Genomic DNA, 24193 nt, shown 5'->3' with positions numbered 1-24193 from the left:
ACAAGAAAGGAGGATTATGTTCGGGTCGAACATGGAGTTTGAGACAACAATGGCCGTGGAGTCCGTCGTGCACACGAGCCAGCAGCGGGCGCACGGCGTCGGGACACCGGGCCGACATGAGAAAAGTTTGGGGCTCCTCACCGTCAAGTTCGTCAGCCTGCTCCAAGAAGCCGAGGACGGCGTCCTGGACCTCAAAGTGGTCAGTCAACACAACACAACACAGTCAGTGCTGCTTTGATTTACTGTCATGTCATGTTTTGCTGCTTCGGTTTAAAGCTCCGTGAACAAAGAGCTCGCGTTGTCAGTGAAGCAGGTGCATTGATTTAACAGCAGCAGCAGGTGTCCATTCATTCAAGTCTCAACATGACCAAGAAATCACAGGGAGGCGATTTCTTTCGCTTAAACAGTTTAAACTAGTGTAATTCAACTCACTCTACAGATGGAAAAAATGTACCCTTTTGCCCTATTGTACAATAAAGTATTAAGAAAGAGACTGACTTTGAAATACTACTACAAATTGTATTTGTTTCGGGGTTCCGAAACCTACACACTTTCCAGTTCCTTCCTCAGGGAACATGGCACATTACCGTCCTGCTCCTTTATTTTTACATTTTGGTTAACATTAAAGATTTACTTTTTTTCTTTTTAGAGAGAGAGAGAGATCTCGGGGATGAGTGAGTGAGGGAAATGATGTAGGCTGGCTAACATTCAAACAATTTGATAATCGACTAGGATAAACAATGGAAGGAGGACTATATTTATAGAACGCACGACAAATTACCTGAAGATTTTAGACACAATGGGGCTAAATGTTTCTTTCCAAACAAACATTCCAGCACTGTTTGTGATAAAAGACTGTCACCCACCCAAGGTACTGTGTCTGTAATGATGATTTTTGAGTGGTGCAACCACTCCTACAACCAGCTTGCAATGTCCTCGTACGTGTTTGTGTGTGTGTCTGTCTCGTACTTGTTTGTGTGTCTGTGTGAGCATGAGTATGTGACTTAAAAATAGCAGTAGGGGGCGCCAGAAACAGTGAGAGGGGTAGTGACTCTAATGAGAGAGAGTGAGAGAGGTAGTGACTAATGAGAGAGAGAGATAGAGAGAGAGAGAGGGGGGGGGGGAATTGCACCACTCAGTTCACACGTGTGTGATTTTAACTTATGTTGTGACACCCATGCAGCAGCTATAATGGGGATGGATGCCTCATATCACCATCCTGATCCTGAACACTAAGAACCCCCCCCCCCCCCCCCCCCCCCCCCCCCCCCCCACACACACACACACACACACACACTGCTGCTAGTATCTACTATCTAGGGAAACCCTCTTCTCTTGTAAATGAATGTAAATAGTATTGTTAATTTCTAACCAAAGACAAAGCTTTTGACAGTCACCCAGCCATGACCAGCTATCTCCGTTCACTGCCATGACAACCTGAGTCTGTATCCACAGTACACCAGATATGCCAAAAGTATTCTCTCTACATTTACCTTTTCTCTGATAAGGAGTTTTCCCTCCCTACTTGCCCGCCAAAGCTGGTTAATGTTTACGCAGCACGCTCCTTATCCCCCTCCATTGCCTCCTCCTTGCTCCTTTCTCTCAGACTCTTACCATTGTCTGACTCTGCTGGTGAACCAGGCGTTTGTTTTGTTGTTTGCACAGCTTAATTAGCCAAAGGCTTTGATTCATTTCAATGTGCCTTTCTTCTCTAATGTTTTTTTCCCCATCCAGAGGAATTTTCAGTTAGATTTTCTGCTGGTAGCTATTTAATATGTCGGCTACGATGTACTTTGTTGTACAAAGCTGCCACTGAGTGGCACCTTTGCCTTCTAAGGGTTCCTGTTACAAATGTCCTGTAACTCTGAGAGTTATGGGGAAACGTTGAAATGTAAATGTTTGAAAACCACTGTTCTAAAGAATGTGTTGTTTGAATTGACAGGCTGCTGACAGCTTGGCTGTGCGGCAGAAGAGGAGGATTTATGACATCACTAATGTGCTGGAAGGAGTGGGGTTGATTGAGAAGAAAAACAAGAACATGATCCAGTGGAGGTTTGTATGATTGACTCTCCTGCTGTCTTGATGCTCAGTCAGAACATTCAATGTGGGGATGTGTATGACGCTTGAACCTGCTTCTATCCTAAAGCTGGTGTTAACCATTTTATTTATAGTCATTAGTCACAAATACAAAAAATCACTATTCTAATATCTTTATAGCTTAGAATCTGACTTTAGGAACCTCTTTACAAGTAATGTTGGCGAGCAGCCTGCCAACATCGCTGGGAGAGGGGCTGAAATTCAACAGCGTTCACCTGGCGGTGACTGGTGTTAATATTCACAGTGACTGTCTTAAACTGTACAGATGTTCACACTGTCCTAAATAAAAGGAGGACTGCAGTAGAAACAAGCTGTACGCCTTTTTGCATTATCCTGTTGATTATGGTCGGTCAGATGTTTGTGTATGTGACTGTGACATATGATTTTATTTCATATCAGTAAAGACATCAATCAATCAAAACTTCTCCTTCCACACCCCCTCCGCCTTCTCCTCCTCCAGGGGGGAGAATACAGCCTGCCAGAGCAAGGAGGTGCAGGCGCAGCTGGAGGCACTGAAGGCTCAGATCTCTGAGCTGGAGGCCCAGGAGAAAGAGCTGGACAACCAGCAGGCCTGGTTGGAGGAGAACATCGCTCACCTCAAACACGACCCCATCTCCAGAACATATCCTTGTTTATTGCTACAGTTCATTTTCGTTCACTTTTTTCTTTCACACATAATTTAAAGGTTCATCGTACATAATATTATCACTTAATAACAGCCCCAGTGTACGTCCTGCCACTTCAGTTGAACATTAATTAAAACTGGACTTAATCAGTTTTCTATTCTTGATCCTGTCTACTTTTTCTGCAAAAGCTGAAAATTATAGTCCTCCTGGGGTCCCACTGTTTGTTCTTTTGAGAGAGAAATTCCTATTTGATCCTTTTCACATTGTTTGTGATTGAATGGAGAAAAGTCTGTACAAGGGGGTGGGTATTATAAATATAATTGCCATGTCAGTCCCATTTGAAATCATAGCTCTGCTGATCCAACGGTTCCCATGGTCTTGTATTTCCAGTTCATTGTCTCAGTTTTCCTACGCTATGTAATCCTATTGCTGGCTGTTTCCTTAATGTCCCTGCACGTATACATTTGTGACACATGAGGACATCTGCAATGCCTTCAATGGGGAAACTCTGTTGGCTGTGGTGGCACCCTCGGGGACCCAGCTGGAGGTTCCACTCCCTGAAACGGTGTGTCTGTGTTCAAACGCTTTTCATCCCTCTTCTAAATGAGTGCATCATTTCATTCTATGCTCCAGTTTAAGGGTCGTTTCCAAAGCACATTGAGCATAGAGGCATCGAGAGAAGAATTTGAGGATTGGAAGGCAGTTTAGTACTTAGTCCTGCTTCTTCCTTCTTTGATAGGTTGGGGAAAAAACCCATTAATGAGTGGCACTAGGGTAATCCCTATGTTCTCCACTTACCAACGGGGTTAAAGGACAACTTTAGTTTTTTTCAACCATGGTTCATGTTTTAGGTTGTTATTAGAGAAACTAAAAGATGAGTGTTCTTTTTTTTTTCATTTGCTGCTTTCTTTCGTTTTAGGGATTTTAGCTGTTTTTGACAGGGGGGCAGGGGCATTCGAGCATGGGGCTAAATATGTATTTTTTTTACAACATTTTATAGCGATTTATTTTTTAATTATTTACTATAGTCCTAATAAACCCCTGGAAATTTCATCTGGCCACAAAACATCACGAGATCTACTGAATGTGTCAAACTGACATTGAGCCTATGACACACAGTGTGGCTTCCCCCCAGTAGGCTACCTTCACATTCAGTAGATCCTGTGATTTATTTGTGGCCAGATGTAATTTCCTGGGGTTTATTAGGGCTATAGTAAATAATAAAATAATAAATCTCCATAATATTTTGTAAAAAAATACATATTTAGCACCATGCTCGAATGCCCCCGCCCCCCTGTACACAACAGCTAAAGTCTCTAAAACGAAAGAAAGCAGCAAATGGAACAAAAATAACACTCATCTTTTACTTTCTCTAATAACAACCTACAACATGAACCTTTGTTGAAAAAAACTAAAGTTGTCCTTTAAGGTTGTAACTTGTAAGCCAGAAACAAAGAACTCGGACCACACAGATACGCTCCTGTGTCGCTCCTCTCCTGTGTCGCTCCTCTCCTGTGTCGCTCCTGTCTAAAAATGTGTGACATCATGGCTCACATGGACTCACCACGCTTATGTTTATTATGTTCATGCAGAGCCGTAGGCGATATTTGGAGTTCCTGAAATAAGCAAGCACTCCCTCACCCTGCTCATCCTACAAATATAAATGTAGCGACTAGCGAGCCGCTGCATTGGTGAATGTAAAATATGATATGATATCATATAGTACTTTATTGTCAGTTCACACTGAAATTTGTCTTGCGACCCAGCAGCCAAATATGCAGAACACATATACACACATTTGACATAACATAAAGAACAAGGCAATTTACATACATAAAGACGAGCAATATCCACCGCCTAGATTAAGCCTCAAAGTCGACTGGTGGACAAAGGACCTCTTTAGTCTGACCTTATTGTATGCTGGTACACCATATGTCCTTCCTGTAGCAACCTATATTCTCCATACGAAACCATGATTGTAAACAAATAGCCTTGTGATAGGAATTAGAACGGAAGTGGTTCTAGTACGCATGTGTGCCTGGTATAGACAATCTGGCAGTGCACCACCATCACCTAGCCAACTGGCACGCACAGTACAGCGTTTTCAGTCACTGTGTAAAAACTGAATAAAGATTGAGTGCAACGGGACTTTGTCGCTTTCTCTGGAAACCATTGCCGTGTAAAAGTTGCCTAACCTAAGACACCAACTCCTTCCCCCTGCAGTCACGTTTAAATGAAAATGAGAGTGCATTGTAAGGTCAAACCAAATGAACGCGTTTCCTCCACTGCTCCTCAGGCACTGAGCGGACAAAAGAAGTACCAGGTGAATCTGCGCAGCCACACGGCACCCATCCAGGTCATGCTCATCAACAGAGAGTCGGAGTCCAGCAAGCCTTTGGTCTTCTCTGTGCCGCCCGTCTGCTCTGCCATGCCCACTCCACCCAGCACACCCACCAGCCTCCAGAGGGTCCCCCTGCCAGCTGCCTACAACTCATTCTCCTCAGCCACCGAATCCTCCTCTTTCACCTACAGCCAGGACTCCTCCTTCTGTTCTGACCACCAGATGGCGCTGCCGGAGCATGATGATATGCTGACACCATCCTCAAGCCCACCTGATGCACAGATGGGTGAGGTCTATCTCACATTGAAAAATATGTCCAAGTGTGTGCGTGCTCTACAGTATATTACCTTGCCATGATGGAACTCCAAATATGGGTCAAAATTGTTCAATAGTTGCTTTGTAGATTGTATGATCCACTAGATTCTCCCCATTGTAGTGATCAAATCAGTTTGTCTTTTTCCAGACTCAGCATCTCTGTCCGTTTACAATGATCGAAATCACTATAAAGGTATTATCGCCGTTTATTTGTGCAATAACAAACATGGTGGTTCGTTCGTGGATGCATCTTCTTTCTAATACTAAAATCAACAATTCTTATTGTCTTATCAACATTAACAAAGAAAATGTATTCCTCAAAACGCTAAGTCATGTTTTCTAATGTTAAACATTGGCAGAATCAACTCTTTATGTCCAAAAATGTGACTTTTGGCTGATCAATTTTTTTATCAAAACTTTTGATGTGATCTTGCCAATATTTTGAGTTATCATGACAATGTAACTACACAACAGAAAACTTCTGCCAAAGTGTAATTGTGATTTAAATGGTAGTGGGGAAGTGAGTTGAAGTTGTTTTCTAGTGTTTTCTAAACTCTGTTCTATGATGTAGTTATTTATCAGGAAACGCATACAGTCCATCTTCATATGTGCTGTGTCTCTCTGCAGAGCTCCACTACGACTGGCCTCCAGCACTGATGCAGCAGATGCTATCTGGCCCCCAGCAAAGCGTGCTGGCAGGCCACGACCTCCAGTCCATGCTGGACATAGGCAGCTTGCTAAAAGTCAACACAGCTGGAGACCACATGAAGGTGGAGAGAGAGGGTAAGAGAGAGAGAGACAGTGTTATCCACTCCCAAACTATAGAAATGGTAGACTGGTGCCTCATACAGTCATGCATATTATATGAAATACTAAACGCTTTAGTAGCCTATACATTTTCTTGATTACATATGTGATACTTTGGCTTGTGCAAAACAAGGAGTGGGATTGGTGGAATGTGTTAAAGGTGCAGTGCCACAGGCCTGTTAATATAGATAATGAGGCTAGATAACGATCATTGGGCATTAAATTAATGTTTAATTCATTATAATTTTTTCTTACAATAACTACATGTTCTACTATTTTTGTATGCTGTAATCTTGTGAGCTACTCTCCCTCTGCCAACTTGGGGAGAGCCCCGACCTCATGCTTCATTCAATGCATGACTTATCACCCAACATGCTCATGCTCATGCTATTTGGGGTGCTTTGAGAATGTTTCCCCAGTAGCACATGGAAGGAACACGTTGTTAAACGAGTTCCTTTTCACTCTGACATGGGGGGCGCAGTATATTACGTGTAAGATAATTATGTGGATACACCCACAACTCATTAAAAATTCAAGGTTAGGACCTTGGACCGCCCACTTGTAGTCTCACCAAAGCATACTCTTGCTGAGACATTAGAAGCAAAACATACAGTAGGCCTACATTATACATGTGTGGATGACACAGATTGCCAAGAAGTTCCACAGTCTCATTTCCTGTTTGCCGAGTTGCATTCTCATTGATCACGACACATATACTACTTTGAACAACACAATAGGATATTAATGTGGGTGGAGGTACATGGACTTTATGCGTCAGCAGTCCAGTGTGATTCTAGTTTATACTTTCCAATTAGCCAGAGAAGCTTGCAGCTTACAAGATCTTTTGAGTCTAGGAATCTCTGAGTAAAGTAAACCTGTTGACTGTTACCTTTTATGAATTGTCTTGCAGAAGTTGTTGACCTAATTGATGAGCTGATGTCCACTGATGGTAAGTACTTTGAGACTGAGTTGAAGCTATCATATTTTAAGTTATTATATTCAACCTCATGCATTTCATCTTGTTGTATTCCCATTGTATTGTCTGCTTTGGTCCAAATGAAGGGGTAGACTACAACTTCAACCTGGATGACAATGAAGGAGTGTGTGACCTCTTTGATGTGCAGATCCTAAATTACTGAACTTGAAGGTGACAATTACACTATTGTATATTTATACAGTCAATGAGAGCATTTCGTTCTCTCTGTTTCAGTGATGTTATTGAAGTTATTTCTCTCATCATAAGTGCACTGCCTAGAAGTAATGTTTTCCAACCTAAGATTCCCTTTCCATATGTGATTTTTTTGTTGTTGTTGTACTATGGTCCCTTGCTGCCTGCCCACAGTAAGTCTGAGCTCTCAAACAATGATGAAACATAGTGTCCAAATACGGTAAATGTGTTGTAGCATATTTATTGCAGTAACCACGTGTCACAATGCCTCCCAATGTGCAGGGGAGTTTAGTTGGGGTGCTTTGAGAATATTATAATGGAGCCATATAGTTTACATAGAGACAATCTAAAACATGCCAGAGAAATGAGGTGCCTTGCTGGAAATGATCCAGGCTAAATCTTTACAGTATGTCTTCCAGTGCGCGTTTGTGCGTTTGTTGCATTCTTCCATGCCATGTTTGAAGTGGAGACATTTTCCACATAGTTAGACCTTAGGCCCATATCAGTGTTTATTTTTAGTTTATTATTTTTTTTTTTTACTTGAGACTGTTGTTCAGTATTGAAGTGAAATAAATTATATTTATTTAACAATGCAGATGAGACATGGTTATTATATTTAGTACAGAGCATGTTAGCACATTGGTATTTTCTTTGGTGTGTTACACACACAATCTTTTATAAACCCAGTAGAATCTCAATAATATATATATTTCACAACATCGTGCTAATGTGTTTTTATTTAACAAGTAAATATCTTGGTTGCATTTCTAACTTTAACCTCATGGGCTGTAACACTGCCAATTTATGGCTTTAGAGTTGTTTTTATATGTTTCAAGGTTTTGTTATTTTGGTTTCGTTAGGTTTTGTATATTTGATCAACTTTTCTAATTTAAACAACATTTGTTTAGTTTGTTGAAATTTAAGTTGTTTGACTGCCTTAATCATAATTTAATCAACCAGATTATTTGGTCTGTGTGTTCATTGGCCAAATTTAAGTGGCATGGTTTAAGTGCCATGGTTTAGCACTTTGTATATTTATATTTTCTTTTATTGTAAGAGTTTGTTATATGACATTTTGTTTATTTGCACACTTTTGGGACCAAAGCCTTTTTTTCATTAAATAAATATATTCGGTTTTGAAATCTTTAGTTTTTTTTGTGTGAGAATGTTAGGCACATAAGACATAAATGATAAATCACATCAAGTTAGAATTATACATGATAAAGTATATGCAGTGGATACAAAGACATTTCGCTTATTAAAAAAAAAGATACCTCCCATGATTAGATGAACATAACTGGTTTGACACTGATATTCATAACTTGTGTATCTGACTTAATTCATAGTTAAAGACAATTGTTCATGCCCCTTACAAACTGGCAGGCTTGTCTACAAGATTTATAATACACTTGTTAGGTGTGCTTTTTGACAATGAGTCTTGCCCTGGTTGACACAAAACATCCTTTACATTTTATTCTGACCTGTATTTGTATTGTTAAAGATTGACAATGAACCGATGTTGAATGGATTCCACATGTAAAGGGCCAAGACGATATGCACGGAATTGCAATTCCGTGCATACACGACTAGAAAACTCCAAAATCTGTACATATACGGTACTACTACTGACGGTAGTGCTATTTCACCGTGGCTAGTTCGGGCTAGGTGAGTTCGTGTTTTACATTATTTACTATTCTGTCTGTACAACTCGGACGGGGCTGAGTCGGCTCTACCAAACTTCGCAACACTCGACACGGAAACTTGCGGCTGCATTCTCTACCATACAGTTTCTAGCAACAATTAATTAATCAATCAACCAACCAATTAATTAATTGTGCAAAGCACATCAAAATCCAAATAATGTAGCTACCGGTATATAGAAACCAGACTTACCTCCTCTGTGTTGACTGACTTGACTCTAGTGTGAGTAGTGTGGAGGGGTATAGTAACTGCTTCAAGCAACTGTAATAACTAACTTTACAGCAGTAAACCACACTTTTCACACTCAATTCACACAGTATAAAAAATATTCTATTCTACCAAAAACATGGGGGAACATCATTCAATTTGTAATTTGATCAGCACTTTCTAAGTAAATGTGTCTTCCAGAAGGTCTTCTGCAGCACCTAGTAATAGCACTGAATATAACTCTGCATATTCCCCTTTTTCACTCTTGAATCCTCAAAAGTAAGACTAAAATACTTTTGTTAGTTGCTGGAATTTGTACCTATCTTCATGCTGAATAACCAATACAAAACAAAAAAAGCATTGTGTCAGCACAGAAAGATATTGAAAAGACAACCCGTACCCGTCTAGGTAATTATTTCAAAACCTTTATTCAGTTTCCAACCAAACACAAGTTAAATACAGTTTAATGTTTCATAGGATATTCATATTTAACACCTGAAAACGATGCTCTAAGAACATCATCCATATTCAATGCACTATCCATGTTCATTATTACACCATTAAAGAATATGGCTAACTGCTGACACCTTGTGGTCATATTGTACAACACAAGCAACTGTATTAATATTTTTTGTTTTACCACATTATATATAGATATGTTAAGTAGTATTTTTTTTTTCTTTTTTGCATTATTTTTTACATTCAGAAACCATGCCCTATACTAAATAAACAGATACAATAATAAACAGATAAAATAACTAGTAACCTTAATCACCCAATCATTGTGCTGTACACATTTAGTGCTGAAATGAAGTCAGATGACTTCTCAAAATGAGAACATCTTTAAACAACAGAGCAGCTTGTTTGCAGGGAAGAAGCTGTTATTGGCGGTCTGAGTCATCTGTCCTCAGTCCACAAATCCTGGACCTTTTGTTGAAAACATACCAGATGTGCTTCAGTATATCAGTGAAATGCAGTGCAGAAATAAAGTGATTCCCTCTTGATGATATCCATGTTACATGCTATTAGTGATATGGTAGGGTACATCTAGTGATATCCATGTATTTATCATCATTGGGGTTATGGTAATCTCTCAATACAGATTTAACACATTTTTATTTTATCTTTAATTCTATTTTTTGCCGATGGGTTCCCAGATTGGGGTTATGGTATCAGAGTCAGTCAATCAATGTGTGAAACGAAAGATACTGTATATTCAATTTGTATTATCTTATGTAGCAAAATGGTCTCTCACCTAGTGTTGAGTCTGTCGACCCAAACAAGTCACCTCTCTAGCTGTTCTACACCTCTGGGTCCAGCTGAAAGGGAAAACAAAGAAAAGGAGAAAAATAAAAGTTGCCTGTTTTATTTACATCAAATTTCTTTTCAAACCACTACCCACATACATTATATCTGGCAAACTTCAAATTTAACATGTTCTCTCATATTGGTCATAGTACATGGATTAACATGGATATTGGTTTAAAATGACGTAGGCTGGTGGAAGTGAATGAGGAACATTTTCCACTGGTATATACAGTAAGTCCTTAACAACTACTGTTAGCATGGTGCTGAGCAAAGCACTTAACCCCCAAAATACTGCACTGGGATTGGTGGCAAACAGAAAGCTGCGGTTTATTTGGAAGCTCCCAGACTGAATCTATGACTGCATGAATGTGACGCTGGGCGGTGCTGAAAGCATGCATGCATGTTCAGCAGAACACTAGCCGACATAAGTAGAGGGTTGAATAATAACACAATGATGCTACTGTACCTCAGTGGGTGGCACTCCGTCTTTGGAGAAGGACAGCGCTCCCGGGCGCTGTTTTGGACGTCTGCGGGCGGGTGCGTTAAGCTCACGCTTAGGTCTTGAATCCTGATAGGGTGAGAGAGTATAATTCAGTCTACAAACAGTAGAGCAGACTGCTCATACAGTAAAATATTAGCACTGCCGTGGGCAAATTTGCATTTGGTTTCACAGACCTAGTACTGGGCTTTATGCCACATACTGTGCATGCATGCCTTACAAAAAACTTAACTTAGAACTTAGAATGTTAAACTGATGAATTGTTAAACTGTACAATCAAAACAAACAAACTAAACAAATCCTATATATTTAATCCCATTGGCCTATTGCTGGCCTCCTCCTTTTTTCCCTCTACACAAATGTATTTACTCTGTGTTGTAATGTGCTGCAAGTTACACCAAATGTTTGCCTATTTTCTTTTTCTTTTTAAACAACTGCGCCTATTTTGCCAAGAATTTGAAATGGTTTCATCTTCAGAATGGAAAGGTAAAAAACGTTCTCTCTTACCGAGTTGAAGACTCCACATGCCCCCGCTCTGAAACGACAAGAGTTCATCTCCTTCATCCCCCCCTTTCCCTCTCTCTGTTCTTCTTTTTCTGTAATGACCTCCTTCTGTGTGGGACTGGGGGCAGCCTCCTCCTCCTCCTAATATCAAAACGGGATTCAATTATTGATCTTTCAGCGTAAAACATCAACCTCTAAAACAGCACCATTGTTCATGTTGTGTTCATTTCTAATCTAACCTTTATTTAACCAGGATAGTCCCACTGAGGTTAAGAATCTTTTTTTTTTGCCTTCGAGGGAGACCTGGCCAAGACATTAGCCTATTATTGTATTGTATATCATTTAGGATTGCATTCTAAAAAAATAAATGACAGAAAGTTACTACCTCTTTAGTTTCTCAAAAGTTGAACTGAAACTTTCATTTTCACAACACTAAATCCCTGTCGCAGACAATGAGCACTAAGTTCTTCTTACCAGGCTGGAGAGAAGTGGTTTGTTAACCTTCGTCGGAGGCTCAGCCTCCTCTATTTCTGAGGCAGTGAGGACTGTGATGAGCAGAGCTGCCTGCAGACACAGCAGAAACAGGTGAAACGTCCTCCTCTCCATAGTTGCGTGATGCTCTGATGAGCTGGGCTGTTCCAACTCAAGCATTTATACACATGCTGCTAAGCACTTCCATGTGGAGAGAGATGGAGGAACAAATAACAGGAGAAATACAAGCTGCCCTCCACACCACACACACACACACACACACACACACATGTAAGCAAACACAAACACTACCACTACCACACTTCGATCTCTGCATCAACAACTAAATTACAACATAGGTCCCTCTGGGTGACGCACGGCCCTGGTTATTTCCCTGGCTGGGATGGGAGTTCCTCCCTGTCAATTACATGTTCACATTAGACAGGTGCTGTAGGTTCCCGACTTCCTGGCTGAAAATTAAAGACTTAAATATTTAAAAAGTTTGTAGGTCACCCTACTGACCCCTGCCCCCAATTCACCTGTAATAATGCAGCCTATGATTTAGCAATGAATTCCTTGTTTTTTTTTATTATATATTGTTTTGTTTTTATTGTACGACTGCAGATCATACTCAGTACTTCCCTGCATATATGAGGACCACATCGAAAACCTCGAAAGAGTTGCAGCAACTCAAGGGGTTTATCTCATATTTAAATGTAAATAAAATGAGCGAGTGACTCATACATGTATCATGTATGCAGTGAAATTAATATTGGAGTGGAAAACATTTTTTTTTTCCACAAAGAAAACTTTCAGGTACAGTGTACAGTGGCTGCCAACACTGTCGACCACATCCCCTGCATGACTCCTGCATTGTTATATTTCTCTTGGATTTCCCCTGGATTTGGAGTCATCAAATCAATTTCTGTAGGCCTACGTTTTGCGTAATGGCTGAAACTTACATCATTTTCCAATGTAATTACAACTACTCTTGATCTGTTAAAAAGTAACAGAATAAATGGGACCTGGATTCTCACAGTTGGCAGCCCCGGCGTAGGCCTTTATAGTATAGCCTACTGTATGCCTACTCACATTCGCAGTATTTGGAGATTTGGAGATGCTGATGCAGAGACAGTTAAATTCAGGGACTATCCTCCGCACACTATTCTGACTGCATTAAGTGACCTTTCTCCGTCATCAGTTGAATATGCCGCTGTGACAGATTATTTGCTTAAGCCTTCTTAAAATAACTTCAATTTTCACTTTTCTCTTGGAAACAGTTTGATTGCAATGATTGGCTGACGGTACCAGGCAAGATGAACCTCTGTCCGGTGTTATACAGAAATAGTGAGCCAACGAATTCTGTGACCACACAGACTATGACGAGGACACTTAATTATAGTTTACTTTACCACCTCGGATTTATTTAAAAATATATACTATGTTATGCTATAGTGAATTAAAATATGAATGATTTTCCACTCGATCATTGTTGATGTTAGCTTGAACTTGAAAAAGGGCAGTCTTTGGAGTCACAGAGTTCCATAGCCCATAGGATCAGTTTCGATGTAGACACACAACCCGACATGCGCATAATGCTGTGTTCATACTTGTGTACTTGACAACTTTTGGTACGGAGTGGACTAACCAACCTGCAGTAGACCCAGTAGAAGAGCCATACGCGATTTATGTTAACGAGGTTCCGATTTTCTTCTTTCTTATCAGTATCACAACCACGTGTTTCTGAAAATTGTATAGATTTAGATATATATAGGCGGAGGAATAGCAACACAGCATCGGCCCAGGTGCACAATCATTGGAACAACCAGGAGGTGAGTGCACGGTCGGACAGGCTGGTGAATCAGAATGCAAGGATGGATATAATAATGTTAATTAATTTATCTTTGAATAATTTTAAGGACAGTTATAGAGAACAATATAGATGCTATGTTTCAAGTAACATCTAAATTGTATTATAAAGTTAAGAGGCTACTGCGCTTTATTATTGGGGTTTGTTATAGTTATAGTTATAAAAATATATCTCAATTGTAAAGTTTCCACAATTGTAGGCTTCTGTTTACTGTACTTAGGGAAACTTGACACAGGATAAAGCATAATACACAAAGAGAAGATATGTAGCCTACTGTACCTAGTCAAAGTTGGCAGCTGGTACAAACTATGTACAAAGCAGATCCTCCAATTTGTGAGTAGTGGCTGGACATTGTGGGGGAGATATTTCTTATGTAGAAACTAATTAACTCATAACTTATATTGCAACTTAGGCTACTATTCCTCGAAAAATGGGAGAAATAGACAGAATATACATATCCAACAAGTCGACACCACTAACAATGATGGACATTCATGAATGGACTGTATGTAGGCTATTGCTATATGATGCTTGATAATGTTACATAGCCTAACTGTAACCATACCTCTGCACTGTGACTACAACTGTGAATGTAAATCAGCCTACTCAGTCAAACCCTATAAACTGAGGCCATATGCCACATCTCAAATGTTTTAAATGGAGGAATGCTAATCCTTGTTGGTGTTGGCTGATTTCTTTAAGTGGCTTATCAATGTTGAAAGTATAGCCTACTACCTGACACTTTAGACTGAGGCTATAACCCAAGAACAATAAGTCACCACTCTCATGGACTAACTGTGTGTCAATTATGTAAATAATAGCAGTAATACAGAGGGATATATTAATTGTAAGCCTATATGCTTAATGTGAAAAGATGTAGTTAAACCTCATATTACTTTCGAACTGTAGTCCATTTGAATATGATTCAATAATTCAAAATGTATTTTTGTTTCTTCAGTTACTTTTAAATCACTTGATGTAGGCTAGTCATGTAGGGTCTGAATGCCAATATAGCCTACCTATTAAGAATTGTTGTGCCCTTGTTGAATCTGGAATCTAATATTTTCTCTTTTACAGGTGACTGGAGACAGTGGATCGACAGGCCTGAGGGTTTGAATGAACAATAAACCTAAGACAGTGATGGGTCGGAAGCTGGATCTGGCTGGACTTACTGACGATGAGGCTGAACATGTGCTGCAGGTGGTGCAGAGGGACATGAAGTTACGCAGGAAAGAAGAGGAACGCCTCAGGTGAGTTTTATTTATTTTCCACAATGTCTTCTCCAGCTGTGTTCTGTTCAAATACCCCCACTAGTCTAAATACCTTCTGAATCATTAGTGACAAAGAGCTCCAGTTTAATACATGTATAATTTTTTTAATACAGATCACTATTTATTCATTACTCCTTCAAGGTGCCCGTTTACTAATTCATACCATTGTAAACTAAATATAACATCGAGTGCATCCCTGTTTATACCCTTATATGGAAAAAACTCAGATAGTGGATCATCAAGTCTGCCTCATCTGGGTAGTGGGTACTATTTACTGTAGAGGAGTCCTATACACTCAAAAAAGTAAAACAATCGCCTTGTAAGTACGACTATTAAAAAAAGGTATATTAGCTTAATAAAATCTGTGAATATCACTTATGGGATCCTTTTAGTTGGATATACAATAATTATTGAGTAAAAATCCAACTGTTATTTGTGAGTTAAATGTACATCTATTGTTTTAGTTAATTTCATGAAAATAAATGAGTATATGCCAAACTGGTAATATTGGTCAAATATATATACAAGTCTCAGTAAGTTTCCATCATAATATTTGAGAATGGAGTAATCATACAGATCAGTTTGAAGAAATGTAATTATTACTCATTCCTACCCAATATTATTAGTAGATACGGTATCTACTAATAATATTGGGTTGAAATGATCTAAGATACCCATTAGACACGCCTACCTGCCTCTTATTGGCCAGAGTTCATAACAGCGATGAAAGCCGGACCGATACGAGTCATCCCGAGTGGCAGGCTGGCAGCCATTACAAAATTTACAGCAGAAGCAGCAGCTGAGCCGCGCCACGCAAGTGAAGTTACAAGAGAAGTTCTCCTTCATGGTAAGTAGCCAGCTATCAAATGTTAATTAAATGTTGACCGTGTCTTCATACTTTTTTTTTGGACCGGACTAAAGCCATGGTTTACATGACGCTCGTATAGGGCTAGCAAAACTAACAACTGTCAAGACTAAAGAGTGCATGCTAATTTTCATTCAGCCCCACCATAACGTAACGCCTGTGGTCGTCGACACTATACACATAAACTACACATGTTTCAGCCATGTACATATACACAATATCATGTTAAAATGCATAGAATAGCCTACACATTATTTGCGAGGGAAAGTTCGCGCCGAACGGGAAGGGCTCAGGGCTGCATGGTAATTGTAGTTCATTTGACTTACGATTGTATGTATGGCTCACTGAAAGAACTATCAAAATGGCCGCTATAAACGCGGGCTTATTTATTATGTTGAATTCTATGCTGTAATACTAAACTAAACATGCTTCATCTATACAGTAAACGTTAGACGATAAGCTTGTTGTTTTGCGGTGCCTGCGTGCGGTTCATGTTTTACGTAGACCAGCAGTATAGGCTATAGGCTTGAGCTTTTAGAAATATTACTTTTGCTAAGGGGGACATAGACCAACAGGGGAGCCCACGACGGGACGGACGGCCGCGACCGGGCGTCGCTTAACGGGGGAGGATCATGAAGAAGTGACGCTGAGGAAGCGACGCCATGGGCCGTCGGAGCCCCCCCTAACCGACCGCAATAGGCGGAACGGGCTGGCGGGGCTGCGATATTAAACATTTTTCAGGGAGAACTCTTGGGGCCTCTACGCAGCTGCGTAGTTTGCGGTAGAATGCGGTGAATAAATCTGCAGGCAGGGTCAGACAGTGCAATTACATGTGGACATTGTCATCCAACACAATCATTGGAATTATAAACTGCATGTAACGAAATGCATTTAGATCAGTGCTAAATGTCTGTTAGCAAAAGTAATCATTCTAAAAACTCAAGCCTGCTTGTGAGCTTGTAGATGAGCTATATTTCCACATTTATGTTTTTAAAGTATACGGTGTAAAGTATACAGTTTAATGTTGGTTAATGTTTGTTTTGTAGACTGTTGAATAAATCACTGCAGCCAAGAGCCAACATCAGACAGAGTGGACATTGTCAACTATAGCCTGTAAGTCCAGTATCATTAAGGCATTTTATGTACTAGCCTACTACTAGCCAACTTCTTATGCTGCAATCACACTGGCAGATGCAAAAGATACAAAGCTACAAACATTGGCTGTATCTTCATGTCGCTCACTTCCATTACAAAATAATAGTAGACTAGACTGTATCTTTGCATCTGTCCGTGTGACTGTGATCGCAAGATTAGGTATTTGACTATTTATGGACTAAAGTCCTGTATAAAAATGTATGTTGCTTTGTCTGATCATGTGCATGTCTGCATATTTGTCTGTAGACTCTGTAGGCATCAATGTCTGGCTCCTTCTCTGTTTGATTCTCCTTCCCTGCTGCTGCCAACAATAAAGCCTCACCACTGCTTGACCTGGGTTCCAGGAGGTAACAACCGTAAAAAACACACACAATGTATTCATAATTTCATATATACATCGTTGCTGTTGGGCAGAAACCTCATATCTCCATATTTCAACGTTTGATGTTTTGTCACCAATACTACAGTGTCTGCACAAAAGTAACAATAAATAGCCGGTCTACAAGCTCACAGCATGTCTCATTGCGTTGTGTGCATGCTTGTAAATCTGCTATTTCAGCTTTTGGGGGGTTTTAAACTATTAGTCTTTCTGTTGCATTTATAAATATTGAATCAATGAAAAGTATTGACAAGAGCTAAGGATTGAACAGTGTGCCTGATGGGAAATTAACAGGGTTTCATTTTTGTGTATTTAGTCTTATTTTCTACTGTCCATGTCTTCCAGCTACACCTCAACTCTTTGTCTCCCGGTATGCTGTCCTCTCTGCCTCCCGGTGGCTGTCCCCCAGGGCCAGGCATCTAGACTCATACAGACAGCAATTGAACAGTCTGGACAAACAAGTGACTGGATACCTTACTGGTAGGACACTGTTTAATAATTGTTTTACAACCTTTCTATACAGTTATTCAACTATATTCCTGAAACATTGTGTTGCAGATAGTATTCATTTACCACTGCGTTGTCTGCTCGCTTAAAGTAGCAATAAATAGCCGATCTACAAGCTCACAGCATGTCTCATTGTGATGCGTTGTGTGCATGCTTGTAAATCTGCAATTTCAGCTTTTTGGGGGTTTTAAACTATTAGTCTTTGTGGCATTTATAAATATTGAATCAATGCAAAGTATTGACAAGAGCTAAGGATTGAACAGTGTGCCTGATGGGAAATTAACAGGGTTTCATTTTTGTGTATTTAGTCTTATTTTCTACTGTCCATGTCTTCCAGCTACACCTCAACTCTTTGTCTCCCGGTATGCTGTCCTCTTTGCCTCCCGGTGGCTGTCCCCCAGGCATCTAGACTCATACAGACAGCAATTCAACAGTCTGGACAAACAAGTGACTGGATACCTTACTGGCAGGACACTGTTTAATAATTGTTTTACAACCTTTCTATACAGTTATTCAACTATATTCCTGAAACATTGTGTTGCAGATATTATTCATTTACCACTGCGTTGTCTGCTCGCTGCCTTATATGAACACAGCTGCTTCAATAATTCTTCCCTGTGTAATATTTTGATCCTTGAGGAGGATAATTAAAATGTTGAATCATTGAGATTTTACAGTTGGGACTCAGTAGATGTAGTTTATCAGTGATATGGATTTGAGTGGTGCCTGACGGCTCCAACTGCTATGTCCATATGTATGTCCTGATGAGTACGAATTGGGGTTGATTGGGCTGATTCAGGTCACACACACAGCAGCCATAGTACAGTGTACAGTACGAGTTATACTGTAGAGTATGAGTTGTACAGTACAGTACGATGCATATAGTTGCATCGCTCAGTTCACACAGGTGTGATTTTTATAGATTAGTTGGTATGACAAATATTAGTCAAACTCATTTTTGAAAGAAACATTACATCAGTCTGTTGGTTCCCTGTTAACACCTAGTGTATCTCTTCTAGATGAGCGTCAAGGATGTAAAGGAGAGATGGCTGGCCTTGTTTGATGCTTCACAAGTGAGTAAATTGGATTCTTGTAGCAGGGTTCAACAGAAATGACATCCTGCATGTGACACACATTTACATTGTATTTAACCAATTGTACCCATTCCTGGAGCAACAGTGGTGGAAAATGGATGTACAAGATCACAATGTGTTTTGTTTTTCTCCCTTCCCCTCATCTGTTTTTCAGGTCAGCGCAGAGTTCAAGTTGATCACTACAATGAAGCTTGAGCCGAAATTCATGGAGATGTTGGACCTCCACACACCTAAACTGGACCTCTACACACCTAAACTGGACCTCTACACACCTAAACTGGACCTCTACACACCTAAACTGCTGTCCATGTTCCAATCTAAGAGAGGTGCTGTAGGAGAGCCACATCGGGCAAAGAAGAGTGCTCTGCTTCAGGTAATAAACCATTTAGACCTGAGGATGATTCTTAAAAACGGCTTCTAAATCAGAAAATAGCAGATATGCAAGCTCACATTGCATCTCACTGAAGTCTGTGAACTTGCAGATCTTCTATTCTCGGTATTCATTCACTTTAAAAAGCTAGAACAAAGTTTGTGTTGTAATTTCCTTGACATGTTGTAACTTCACATGCGGGTGAGAAATGTTCCTCATTGACTTCCACTGTAGTATCTTGCCTGTAACGCAAACCTGTCAAATGTCCTAGATCAGTCCCATTAAGTTAATTACGATCACTTACTTTAGATACTAATGTATCCTAAACAGTCATCACTATGTCTCTGTCCTGTCCATTCCCTGATAGACGAAATGCATGTCTTAATAGTCTTGTCAGTACTAAACCCCTCTTATTCCTAAACTTCTTTGCTTTTTTACTATTTTGAAAAACATTTTTGTTCATTTAGATTGGCTAGTTGACCAATTTTGTTTTTCAAAAGAGTAAAAAAGGCAAAGAAGTTTCGGGATAATGTGTTTAGCACTGGTGGAAATGGGGCCCTAAATGCTAAAACTGTGTGCAGACAATTGAAACGGTAGACTTTAAAGTTGGTAAACAAAAGCCCAGCTTGAATGTGCAAAGTAATGCATTGTATTAAGGATAAAACTTTGTCTGCAGAGTGGAAACCCCATACAGCTAACCAGAGGAATCGTGATCAAGTGCCTCATCGACCATCTGGGAGAAGAGCCTGGTGCCCTGATCAAGGACGTTGAAGTTAGTAAAATAAAGTATTTAACAATTTGTAGTTTTAACTAATGTCATCATCATGGCTAATTGTGAGACAATATCTCAAACGTGCCAAGAACGGCAGAGTGAGGAGCTTGTTTTGTGAGAAAGTGTCCAGAGAATCAGGTTGTGAGATGGCATGTCTAGTGCTACTGCAGTTCAGACATGTGTTCCTACATACTAAGTAAGGTCACGATACACTCAGGTCTGCACAGCATAGACGGCAGCATGTCTTAATTATGGAAGCATGTTGTACAGCAAAAATAGCAGATCTACAAGGTCACAAATTGGCAATAGAATACATGTTTACAAGCTTCTTCCATGAACATGAATGGTCTCAATCTGGCCTCAATCTGTGATTTCTTCAACTGGTTGGCAGCAAACGTTTTCAATTGCAAACTCAAGACACTGACGGAGGTCCCACCCAGAGCAGGGAATTGTGCAACAGTAGTAACTGTTTAGAATGATAATACCGTGAACATCATCATTACGTTTTCATTCATGAGATTCTATTTTTACAATGTGTGCAGGATGCTGGTGTCGATGTAGAAGAGGAGTTGTCGGGGGAACTGATGACTATCTACAGTCTGCAAACTCAATCACCAGCTGCTGATGTAGGTATTGTTATTGAGGGCATCCCTGTCCTCAACAACCTCGGCGATATTAGCAGAGCCTGCTGCTATCTCCTGGGACTGACCTACGTGTTTGACTTGAAGTACCCCAAGAAGTTCAAATACATCTTGGAGGTTTTTCAAAAGGTACTGCTTGGACTAGACCCTCAACAGCTTACACCCAAAGTGCAGACACTGAAAAACTGTCTGCTTGGCTAGTGTCCTGACTGACAACTTCAGTTTGAATGTTTTCAGTGGAAACAGATTAGTAGGGAACCACATCACATACGACACTGACTGATACTGCACTGTTCAAAAGGAAAGCCTATTGTATAAAGCATACAGCAGCATGTCAGATCTGTGCGTCTGACAGACTTGTTTTGAAGTGGAGGTGCTTATGTGTACACAGTGCATATAGCCAATTAGAATGTATTAATCTGTACAAACCTCACCGATAGACAGTAAACGTTATTTTTATTTTTTCTATATTAAGAAATTCTTCCCCATTTGACCTTCCTGCTTTTTCTTTTTTTTTCTTATACAGTAATGGGTTATTGATTGCTCCAAGCACATCAAATTGTGTGTGTGTGGTATAGATAATCAAATTGTGTTTTCAGGTGTGTGCGCATGTTTGTAGATCGGCTAATTTGGGTGCTAGACACCGGCATGCAGGCAAATTAATTAACCTAAACCTAAAATGTTTATGTCAAGTATAGTGTGACGTGTGTGTGTGTGTGTGTGTGTGTGTGTGTGTGTGTGTGTGTGTGGGGGGGGGGGGGGTAGACAATCAAATTGTGTGTGTGCGTGCGCGACTGCGCGTGTGTGTATACGGTATAGTTTCGGTGGGACACCGGCAGGTAATTCATTAAACCCAGCCTTGACTAAAAAAAAAAGTCAAATGACCATCCTATCATGTTTGTCCTCTCAACTATAGTGTGCGTGGACTTTTGTTTTGTTTTATTTACCTGCCATAGTAGGAAATGTTTAATGTTCTTAAAATGTATTTGCTGACATTGTAATTTGCACATTGTTTCGTGTGGCCAGACTGTTTCCTCCCATACAGTATGTGAATGTTTAATACTTGAATGTTCACTTTGGTCAATTAAAAACGTACTTATCTGTATAATTGCATTGTGTATTCTCTTTGACAAAGGTAAATACAGAATTCCTTTTTGATTAAAATACTATGAGTTGAATACAGTTAAAATATTGAGTAAATGTAACGCATATATTTTATTAAATCATACACTCGTATATAGTTAAATCAACCTATCAATTTCAATCCCATATACTCAAATTTATATGTAATTTTAACCTAGGTTTTCTAATGCATATTAAGTTTATCTACTCAATTATTGTCATTTCAAGGTGCTAATGCATATTAAGTTTATCTACTCAATTATTGTCATTTCAAGGTGCTAATGCATATTAATTTTATCTACTCAATAATTGTCATTTCAACCTGCTTTAATATATTACTTGCACTTACTTAATTTTTAAGGTAGATTTTACTTGATTTCATAGCAGTCAAGTTTACTCGATAATTAAGGGTGTAAAAATGATTCACCAATATATTTGGGTAGATAGTAGTTTCTGTTTTCTGAGTGTAGGTTCACTTGTTGTTGCCATTGATTTTCTTTTAGTTGCTGTCCTCTCTCCCTCTCTTGTTGTGAATGACTCACAGATTGAATGGTTTTCATGTTGTGTTTGTTTTTCTTTGTATTGTGACAAATTGTCGCTTTATTGGTGCTGTGCCCTGGGCCAGTGTATTAGCTGAATGGGGGCACATTGAAATACAGAACCTATGAATCTATATCTTAAACTCATGCCTATGCTTTTTATGCCATAAGTATTCATAGCATGCTCAGTTCGCATTCCAGGTATTGTTAGAAATCAATGGAGATTTCCCATCACACCCCTGCACTCTGCATGGTGTGTCCCCAGAACACTGAGCAGGAAGTGACTGCCCTTTCCTGTTGTATTACTATTATGACTCACTTCCTCTCTAGACGTGCTGTACAGTATTTGGGGTCGTCAAAGCTGTAGTGGTATCCGGGGACTAGTATGTATGCACATGTAACATGCACAGAGACAGGGACTCAAAACTATCATTGTGGTGGTGGTGTGCATTGTGGGCGCCCATAGCTGAGTGGGTAGGGTAGAGAGGCCGTATGGGATTTGGAAGCTTACCAGGTCACCCCACGAGCCGCCAGGTCTATGTGTTGAAGTGTAGTCTTTCAGGACAGATTTGTTGCTTAGCACAATTTTCAAAAGCTTCTGCCTAACGGTCTACTTGGAAACCCTTCTGTTTCACCTGTCTCTCATACTTGTACTGATTGGTATTAAGGTACTGTCAGCCATTGGCATTATCAAAGCCTTTGAGGTGGAAAGATGTAAATCAAACTTGTAGCTTACGTCTGTGACTCCCTGTTCAATCCTCAGTTATCAATAGTAAATTAGTACTATTTGTATAGTTTGCACACTATAGGCTGGCTACTTTGTGTGTATGTCTTAAGTAGTGTGATGACAGACTACATCTAGTTTTTGCCAAATTTAAAATTGCCATCTTATAGTTATCTTATCTTATAGTTATCTTATAGTTCAACAACATTGACATCTGTTTTTTTTGTACTTCCATACATTTTCAACTGCAAACCATAGCACAACGAGACATAGTGATCTGAAGCACTGTCAATTGGTGTTTTTCTACCTTCGGCTCAGTGGTCAGATTTTGTATTGATTGATTGAATAGTTTATTAGACAGCAATGTAAACAGCACAGGTACAGTCAGACATTTAGGCTAAAAAGTTTGAGGGACTCAATATATTGTCAGTGGGTGTAATGCAGATGAATTCATTCATGGCCAGTCAAATGACTGTTTTTCATTATACTGCCTACTGGTAATTTTCCACCGTGTCATGATAGAAAATCCTATAACTCCTCCTAAGAGCAAACTGATGTCTTTGTGCGGGAGGTGCAAAGTCCTCAACAACACATCTACAGCACCTCAAACAGACCGCTAAGGTGATGATGTAAAATTAGCTTTGGAAGAAATAACAATATGTCCGACACTGGTCTTATGAGAAGCCTGTCTCAATGTAAGTAAATGGTTCAATGATGTCTGGCAAAGAATGAACCTTACAAACAGAATCTGGCAGTACTGTATGTGTAATAATAATCTGTAGTTTAGTAATCAGTAAAGCATAAGAAATACATTATGCCTTTCAGGGTCTTTTTTTATGG

The 24193-nt window shown here is 39.7% G+C and overlaps 4 protein-coding genes across 5 annotated transcripts in view; 3 read left to right on the top strand and 1 right to left on the bottom strand.

Annotated features, from left to right (window-relative positions):
- Nucleotides 1-31: 31 nt before the first annotated feature.
- On the top strand, nt 32-7369 carry e2f5 (E2F transcription factor 5; the record flags this gene model as incomplete). The annotated part of the gene is made up of 8 exons (XM_083782802.1): nt 32-199; nt 1943-2056; nt 2550-2740; nt 3186-3288; nt 5020-5350; nt 6007-6162; nt 7097-7135; nt 7249-7369. The coding sequence occupies 8 exons, from the start codon at nt 32-34 to the stop codon at nt 7323-7325; spliced, it is 1179 nt and encodes a 392-aa protein (XP_083638928.1). The 3' UTR covers nt 7326-7369.
- A 3146-nt stretch (nt 7370-10515) lies between these two features.
- On the bottom strand, nt 10516-12207 carry LOC310871075 (uncharacterized protein). The gene is made up of 4 exons (XM_083782537.1): nt 12048-12207; nt 11577-11714; nt 11037-11138; nt 10516-10581 (listed from the first exon to the last, which is right to left on the bottom strand). Exons 1-4 carry the CDS (start codon nt 12177-12179, stop codon nt 10564-10566), a joined length of 390 nt encoding a protein of 129 aa, XP_083638663.1. The 5' UTR covers nt 12180-12207; the 3' UTR covers nt 10516-10563.
- Nucleotides 12208-13620: 1413 nt separating this feature from the next.
- The window catches only part of myripa (myosin VIIA and Rab interacting protein a), a 43439-nt gene continuing 32866 nt past the window's right edge, over nt 13621-24193 (top strand). The window contains exons 1-2 of the mRNA XM_083781920.1: nt 13621-13876; nt 14992-15164. Of these exons, the coding sequence (XP_083638046.1) occupies nt 15031-15164 (134 nt within the window). The 5' untranslated portion in view covers nt 13621-13876; nt 14992-15030. The remainder of the gene's footprint in view (nt 13877-14991; nt 15165-24193) is intronic.
- LOC310870652 (uncharacterized protein) lies at nt 15966-21688 on the top strand. 2 transcript variants are annotated; one of them, XM_083781921.1, is made up of 9 exons: nt 15966-16032; nt 17097-17163; nt 17452-17552; nt 17930-18064; nt 18429-18538; nt 19111-19164; nt 19340-19558; nt 20232-20327; nt 20870-21688. In XM_083781921.1, exons 6-9 carry the CDS (start codon nt 19111-19113, stop codon nt 21167-21169), a joined length of 669 nt encoding a protein of 222 aa, XP_083638047.1. In that variant the 5' UTR covers nt 15966-16032; nt 17097-17163; nt 17452-17552; nt 17930-18064; nt 18429-18538; the 3' UTR covers nt 21170-21688. The 2 variants fall into 2 exon arrangements, with proteins under 2 accessions (XP_083638047.1, XP_083638048.1); XM_083781922.1 differs by lacking the exons at nt 15966-16032; nt 17097-17163; nt 17452-17552; nt 17930-18064; nt 18429-18538 and having other exon boundaries at nt 18925-19164.

The sequence above is a fragment of the Protomyctophum parallelum genome, assembly GCF_964188405.1.
Source record: "Protomyctophum parallelum genome assembly, chromosome: 14".
Classification (NCBI taxonomy): Eukaryota; Metazoa; Chordata; class Actinopteri; order Myctophiformes; family Myctophidae; genus Protomyctophum; species Protomyctophum parallelum.
The sequence above is the reverse complement of the archived record's forward strand: the minus strand, read 5'-3'. Positions and strand labels throughout refer to the sequence as shown.